Source organism: Canis lupus, chromosome 3 (assembly GCF_011100685.1).
Source record: "Canis lupus familiaris isolate Mischka breed German Shepherd chromosome 3, alternate assembly UU_Cfam_GSD_1.0, whole genome shotgun sequence".
NCBI classification, from domain to species: domain Eukaryota; kingdom Metazoa; phylum Chordata; class Mammalia; order Carnivora; family Canidae; genus Canis; species Canis lupus.
In genome coordinates this window covers 63,408,170-63,416,098 of record NC_049224.1, presented here as the reverse complement: position 1 = coordinate 63,416,098, position 7,929 = coordinate 63,408,170, and the positions used below count along the sequence as shown (strand labels likewise).

General features: G+C 45.0%; 1 protein-coding gene across 1 annotated transcript in view; it reads right to left on the bottom strand.

Moving 5' to 3' along the window:
* Nucleotides 1-603: 603 nt before the first annotated feature.
* Nucleotides 604-7,929, bottom strand: part of FAM184B (family with sequence similarity 184 member B) — a 131,561-nt gene continuing 124,235 nt past the window's right edge. The window contains exons 15-18 of the mRNA XM_038533310.1: nt 5,790-5,907; nt 4,035-4,139; nt 2,599-2,798; nt 604-1,239 (exon numbers count right to left, since the gene is read on the bottom strand). Of these exons, the coding sequence (XP_038389238.1) occupies nt 1,146-1,239; nt 2,599-2,798; nt 4,035-4,139; nt 5,790-5,907 (517 nt within the window). The 3' untranslated portion in view covers nt 604-1,145. The remainder of the gene's footprint in view (nt 1,240-2,598; nt 2,799-4,034; nt 4,140-5,789; nt 5,908-7,929) is intronic.

Genomic DNA, 7,929 nt, shown 5'->3' with positions numbered 1-7,929 from the left:
TCACAGCTGTTTTTATTGCCCAGTTTAATTTTATTCAAAGAGCAAAGGTTTGACAGTGCATAGAATAAACAACCGTTTACGGCCACCTGTGGGGCCAGCACCAAAGGACTGAGAACATACTTGGCCCAAATTGTATTGTCTTGTCCAGTCGCACTCCTCCGTCAGAAGGGCAGACAATTCGGTGTGGACTGACAGGTCAGCACCGTGAATGGCCAGTCCCGATTCCCTTTACTGTGCCAGGCATCCATGCAGTGGGGAAGCAATGCACCATGAGGCAAAGGGCCCAAGCTCAAAGACCATGGGTTCAGTAGATCTTTGACTTCATAGAATACTCTAGAAACCTTGACAAGTGACCAATTTGAAACTATAGTCATTGAAACTGAGGTATGATGGGGCGAGGCTCAGTTATTCACGGGAAAACTCTGGCAGTGGTTAATTCCAAGTCCTGATTGGTATCATTACCCATAATATTTTGCTTAATTTTTGCAAAGCCCCTTTTGAGGTAGGTGTTATCTCCTCTATAGTCTACTTCATGTCCTGGACCTCTGAAGTCAAAGCATTCAATCCACGTATGCCAAGGTCTGCTACAGTCCACTCCTAGTGTTGCCTCGTTTGTTTTTTTTTTAAATTGGCTTTCATGAGTGTTTCAAAGTTTGTTTTTTTCTTCCTACTGAGGTTGAATGTGCATTTTGGAATAATGTCATTTACATAGAAATACTTTCTAAATGGAGATGACACTAGCTTTCTAAGGAAAAATGAAACCACTTTTAAAGTAGACCATGGAAATCACAAAGCCTGATTGATACTCCATAAAGCAGAATGAAATCTTACGGACACTAGAAATACAATGTGAAGGTTGTCAGCAACATCAATAACATTTTCCTATGGGTGCGTCTTGATAACATGTTTTGTGGGGGGGGTTGTGTGGAGTTTTTTTTTATCTTAATGGCAAGAAATTTTTTAAGCACTGGTGTCACAATGAAATAGGAAATGTTAATGCCAAAATTTGCTTTGACTATTATATATAAATCATATCACAAGCAAGTTATTTGGTTGGTTGGTTGGTTTAGTTCATTCCTTCAATCAGATGCTTTAAAAGAAATGTTTTTCAAATGTCCTCTTTGTGATGGATCCCAAGAATCAGTTTAGAAAGAAAAATACTTGGTAAACCATTCCTGGTGGGCAGAGCCCTGTTTCTGCTGGACTTCTTTGGGTTGGGCTGTTTCACCATCTTGTGTCCTAAAAACAAGCAAACAAACAATTTTGTTAGGTAGTTTTGAAGATTACTCAGCAAATGACTTAATACATCTCTATCTTTTAGGTAAAAAATCTGCTTCTTTACTCCTTGAAAGACAGTGCAACGTAACTGGCCAACATTCATAGCTGGAAACAAGTTGTGAAAGATGGGGATGGGGAGGGAAACACCTAATTCCCATTTTGAAAATAAGTCTTCGGTTTTACTTAAGACTAATGAGAAAAAAAAAAAAGACTAATGAGGCATATCATGTAACCTTATTTCAGGCACAAACAATAAACCTCATCAAAAATAAGGAGTGAAATAGTTAATCATCACAGCCTTACAATGTCTGGCTTCTTTCAAAGCTATCTACTATGTTCTAGCATCTCAGTAAGACTGCGGAATTAGCCTAATAAATTGAAAAGAGGAAAAGTAAGCAACAAAGTACGTTGTATATCTGCCTGAATGGTCTCTATCTGCATTTGTGAAGCTTCATATAAAACTGGGAACCCAGCTTTACACACAGGTGTGTGTTCCTGAGATGAACCCTAGGCCAGAGTCAGGAGTTGGCTCTAGCAGTTAAAGAGGGCTGTGCTCAGGGCTCCAGGCAAGCCTAGAAAGTAAAATTTTGCCTCTGAATGGAAGATTGGATAGGAGGAAGAACTAATAAAGGGAAAACTCACATTCCCCAAAGAGAAACATGTTGCAAGGGTTTCTGGGAAAATAAGACGGTATCTGAGATCATCATGCTGCCTCAGCTACCAAATCCACAGATGAAGAGGTCTTAAAACTTCAAGGTGATTCAATAAATCTTGAGAAATAACCTTAATAATAATAGTGGAAATAAACAATGCTTCTGTACCAGGTCCTGTGTTAAGCATGTCTCACAGATTCATTCCTTTAGTTCCAAATCAGTCTGATGAGATAGGTGCTATATTATCTTTGTTTTAGAGGCGAGAAAGTGGAGACCCAGTGAGGTCAAGTAACCTGCCCAACGCCACCTAGCTAAAAACAAGGAGGACCAGAATTTGAATCCAGACCTCAGGGTCAGATGATGAGGGTCCATCTTCTGTGTTACCCACACTGACACAACCAACTAAGTTCAGTGTCCCTTGTCTAATCATCCGTGGGGGGAACAAAAGGCTTTCTGGATTTTGACACCAAGAATAGTACCTCCTCTAAAGAATGACATCCTTCCTCTTACACAGCCTTCCCATTTGGCTGGATTGTAATTTGTCCAAGGCAGGGCTTGTTTTGCTATTCTTTATGTCTGCCTGAATGCTGGGTATTGAAGAGGTGCCAGAAGGGAATCCAAACTCCCCTTCTATTGATGGAAACTGGAAATTCTAGTTTCCCCCTACCTCGTGGCAGTTTTCACATCTAGAGACTGGGTGGGTTTGTAAGGCTGGCCACAGCTGGGGCTTGGGTCCAAGCTGGGTGATTTAGTTATCGGAGGGGCGCTGATCCTCGAGCTCAGATCGCCACTCAGAAAGTTCTTTGCGTAGGAGGCAAGGTTTGGCACACTGACCACTCGGCTAGGGACTTCCTCCATCTTCTTTTTCTGTTTTGTATGAAAAGAAAGGCCTGTTAGTGCCACCCCAAAGAGGCATTATTGTAAAAGCAAAAAGGCCCACCCAACCAAAACTCTATGGGAGGGGAGGCGATAATTTTATTTACATATTTACATGTTAGTTTTTATTTTTTATTTTTTTTTTATTTTTTTTTTTTAATTTTTATTTATTTATGATAGTCACAGAGAGAGAGAGAGAGAGAGGTAGAGACACAGGCAGAGGGAGAAGCAGGCTCCATGCACCCGGAGCCTGATGTGGGATTCGATCCCGGGTCTCCAGGATCGCGCCCTGGGCCAAAGGCAGGCGCCAAACCACTGCGCCACCCAGGGATCCCTACATGTTAGTTTTTAAAGCATTTTTTTCTCCAGTCTACTTTATGTTTTAAGAAATGCATATGTTCACAATTTCTTATCTAAAACTGATGGGCATGGATGTGTTTTGTAATTCAAAGAAAATTTTTTAGACTTTAGAAGGCCATATAAAACCCCCAGCTGGAGCTAGGCCCATTGTCCTCACAAGTGTTACTATTTCTAGAGTGAAACTTAGATCTTGCTGCACTGAGAGGCATATATAAAAATTATAAGGGTGCCTGGGTGGCTCAGCTGGTTAAGTGTCTGCCTTCAGCTCAGGTCATGATCCTGGGGTCCTGGGGTCAAGCCCCATGGGGGGCTCCCTGCTGAGTAGTGAGTCTGCTTCTCTCCTCTCCCCCTCTTGTGTTCATTCTTCCTCAAACAAATAAAACCCCTAAAAAAATTATAAATGAGCTCACGTCAGTTCAGGTTAGGTTAGGTTTACTGTCCTTTGAACTATTAAAAAATATTTTTTAGCACTTTTAGGATTTTGTGATAGATGAGAAATATGGATGTGAATATTCTAATCATGACAAATTCCAAAAACATATACAGGGAAAAAAAGTTAAGAAGTGAGAGATTCCTGCTCTTTACTCTCCTTCCTGTCCCCCAGATGTAACCTTTATTAATAGTGACATGTTTATTTATAGGAAATTTGGAAGATAAAAAAACCCATAAAAAATTATAAGTACACATAATCTGCCCAGCCAGATATAAATACTGTTTGTTAGTAATTTGGAGTATTTCCTGTGAGTCTTATTTCCAATGGCTATCCCTCTGAATGTATGCCAGCCCACTGACAAATGAGCTCCAGTCACCTTCAGGAAAACGAAACCAGCAAATTGTATAATGCTTGAAACCAGAAAACCAAATTACCTTCATGGAAGGGGTCAGATACCCTGGGTGAGGATTGAAAGAGAAGGATCGATTACGATGCGACATGGCACTGGGGAAGGCTGCATAGTGAAATCTTCGCTCCTCCTGGAAGAACAATACAACTGAGTCCACATGAGCCCAACCATACAGCACTGGGTTTAACCCAAAGGAAGATGGCTGTGTGAGGGCAGGTTACAGAGTGAAGGAGAGTCAGGGGAGGGGAGGGGGGGTCAGTGGGGATCAAGCTGCCATCCTGAGGCTCTGAGGAAGCACCTTTACTCCTGTGGCCTTTGAGTCCCCAGCTTCTCTTGTATAGGAAAGGGCAAGCTTATGATCCAGGTACTCTTAGCATCTGAAAAGAGTCTACTGCAGAAAGTTAATAATTAAGACAAAGAAAACAAACCCCAGATACAATCACTATATGGCCAACCTTATTTATGTGTGTCATTGTTCACTTTTCTCTTTCCTGCTGTATTATTTTTAAAGCAAATTCCAGTCATTGCATAATTTCATCTATAAAAACATCAATATGTATCTCTAAGAGATAATGACTCTTTAAAAAAAAACCCACACAACCATAATACTTTTGTCATATTTAGCAAACAAGCTGTTCCTTAGTATCTAATTTTCAGCTAGTGGTGAAATGTTCCTGATTGTCTCATCAATGTACTGACAAGAAACAGTGGTTGGGGCAGGGATGGGAATGGGACTGAGATCTGAGAGACATGGCTGTGTGTGTGGAAGGCCGTGAGGCCATGCAGGCCACTCTAAGACTGTGGATTTTACTTGGAAAAGGATGGGAGGCCATGGGAGGTGCTGAACAGAGCCGTGCTGTCTGTCATCTGACATATTTTCCTAAGACTGCTGTGGTTGATGTGAAGTCTGCATGTGGGCAATAGTCAAGTGAGTGGGGAGACCAATGTTTTTCCACTGTGCATCTGATGGGCTTGGACTAAAGTGGTGGAGGTAGAAACGGGGTTGGGGAGGGGGGTCGGCTGCACTTCTGATGTGGCTGATTATCCCACTGTGGGCTACACCGACAGGAGTGAGTGGAGACCCACTGTCTCCAGGGCTGAACGTAAGCCAGGGGAAGCGGTCCCTGCCAGTTCAGCTGGGGTGATATGCTTCCAACCAGACCCATGAGCACCAAGAGGCTGGGTGATGCCCAAAGCGGTGGAGGAAGTATCAGGGCACAGGGATGTGAGGTGGACAGGCTGTGTGACCAGGCAGGGGTGGGCGGAGGGAGGGGCATTCCCCAGAAATGGCCTCAGGCTTTGGTGGCTGTTGGATGCAGAACCAGAAGGAGAAAACTCTTCTCCCTAAGGAGTCCAGGGGGTGGCTCGCTAACGGCAAAGCAGGTAGTCATTTTTGCAAAAGGAAGGTCAATAAACAATGACTGGCTTGACTGATTCTACTAAAATTCAAACAGAAGGCAAGCCATTTTAGATTTTCCCAATTCTGTAGGTTTAAAAAAAATAAACCACTCAGCATCAGGTAGATGCTGGGGGGACTTGAGTGATTTTTTTTGCTTTATTTTCCTGTATTATTGTTTTTTGTTTTGTTTTGTTTTTTGTTTTGTTTTTTTGTTTTTGTTTTTTTTTTTTAGATAATAGGCAAAAGGAATCAAGGATCTTTTGGAGGTGGTTTTAGGGTTGTCAGGATTAAAATTGCAGGTACCCAGAGCAGAGCCAGGTGCAGAGTAAATGGCCCTCCCGGAGGATCTGCAGGGCCCCGCGTTGGCCCTGACAGCCTCACCATGAGCTGCTTGATGATCTCCTCTCTCTCCTTCAGGCGGGTCTGCAGGCGGCCTATGAGCTGAGCATCCTCGGGCCTGGACGCCCCCTTCCCTGGCTTCTCTCCGGAATCTTTGAGTCTGTAGGAGCAGGCATGCAGTTAGCCTCCTACCACCAGGACCCGCGGCGGGGGCGCTGCTCTGAGCTTAGCCTGGCCAGCCAACCAATCTATTCACGAAGCGGGAAACCAAGGCCCTGGGAGCTTGGCTGCAGAGCTCAGGGTGGAGCCCAGGACCCCGACTCCCAGTCTGACCTTTGCTACTTCCCCAGAGGCTGCGGGGCCAAGGAGCCAAAGGGCTGTGTGTGCTACACACGCTGCCCTCAGTGAAGCATCAAGAATCAGGGAGGTCGGGCAGCCCGGGTGGCTCAGCGGTTTAGCGCCGCCTTCAGCCCAGGGCCTGACCCTGGAGACCCCGGATCGAGTCCTGCGTCGGGCTCCCTGCATGGAGCCTGCTTCTCCCTCTGCCTCTCTCTCTCTCTCTCTGTTGTTTCTAATAAGCAAATAAAAATCTTAAAAAAAAAAAAAAAAAAAAGGAATCAGGGAGGTCTCCCGAGGGACACGCGCCCCTCCGCGAGGCACCGCCCTCCCCGGCGGCCGCTGCGCTAATGCTGACGTGCCTATGGCGCCACCTGCTGGCCTATAGGGAGCATGGCACGCGCTGGTTCTCGGGCAGGGCAGCCGGGCAGCTGGTACCCCCGCCCTTCACCTTGAAGCCAAGGGCAAGAACTCAAGGCAAGAACTCAAGGCATGGTGGGGAGCCAGAGAGGGTTAGGGCTGCAGATGACCTATGGACTGGAGTTGATAAGAGGGGACTTTGGCACGAGATGACTTGGAATCTAATCCCTACTCTGCCTTTTTCTGGCTATGTAGCCTTTCCCTGGAACCGTCGGTTCCCTCTTCTATAAAATGGGCATGAATCAAGTTGTGAGCTTAAATTGAGTTAATACAATTAAAAGCACTTAGCATGGTGCCCCTCATAAAAAAAAATGGGCATGAAACTGGGTGGTTGTGAGGATTCAAGGAGATAATGGAGCCTGGCATGTGGCAAGTGTCCATTAGCCCATAAAACCTTCCCCTCTGGATTTTGGATGATTTGCTTTGTATTGGAGACAGCGGAGAACATTTTTTAAAGAGCACAATCTAAGGGTCAGACAGGCGACATTTAGATTCACTCAGTGCTGCCTGACATTTAGGTAAGTGGTTTCACCTTCCAACTGGTCTCCCTGCTGCTAACTCTGACCCTCCCCACCCCCTACAGTCTTTTCTCCTCTCAGTACCCAGAGACCCCATTAAAAGATAAATCAGACCAGGTCACTCCTGCTCAAAGCCTTGCAGTGGCTTCCCAGTGTACTCTGAACATATCCAAATTCCTTCCTGTTTAGAGCAGGGTCTCCTTCATCCCTCCCAGCTACCCCAGCAATCTCAATTCCTACCACTCATCTTCTTACTTATTCCTAGCTGTTCAGTTATGTGAAGTAGGCCCCAGGGCCCTTGCACTTGCTGTTGTAGCTGCTGGGAATGCTCTTCCTCCAGATGGCTCTCTCATTTCCTCACCTGCTTGTGCTTAAGTGTCATCTCCTCAGGGAGGAATTCCTGGCCCACCCTTGCCACTCCCTAGACACCGATCCTGTTTTCCTTCTAGCATTTTCACTACCTGCCATGAAGTTAAATGTTTATTTTCTTCTTTCTTTTCTGCATCCCCATCTAGAATCTGCGAGCTCTATGAGAGCCTAGACTTTGTTTAGCTCCAGGCTGTTACTCCAGAGCCTCAAAGAGTGCGGGGACACAGCAGGCTCTTGATAAATGTCTGTTGAATAAATAAATGGATGCATGCACACATATATGAGGGTCCTCGCTTCCTTTATGTGTCTGGGGGAGTAACAATTTCTATGTGAAGGGCAGCTGTGAGGCACGTTAGAAGGGGACAAATGTTCATTAAAAAGAGTAGCCTTGATCCTTCTGATTATTTCCCAGCATGTGGGTCAAACCAAGTCCACAAAGCATGATGATTCCTCACAGATTCCCAGTGCTCTGCACAATGAAAATGCAGACTCATAAAGTGATAGGTGACCAACTACCCACATTTGTCCAGGACAGAAGT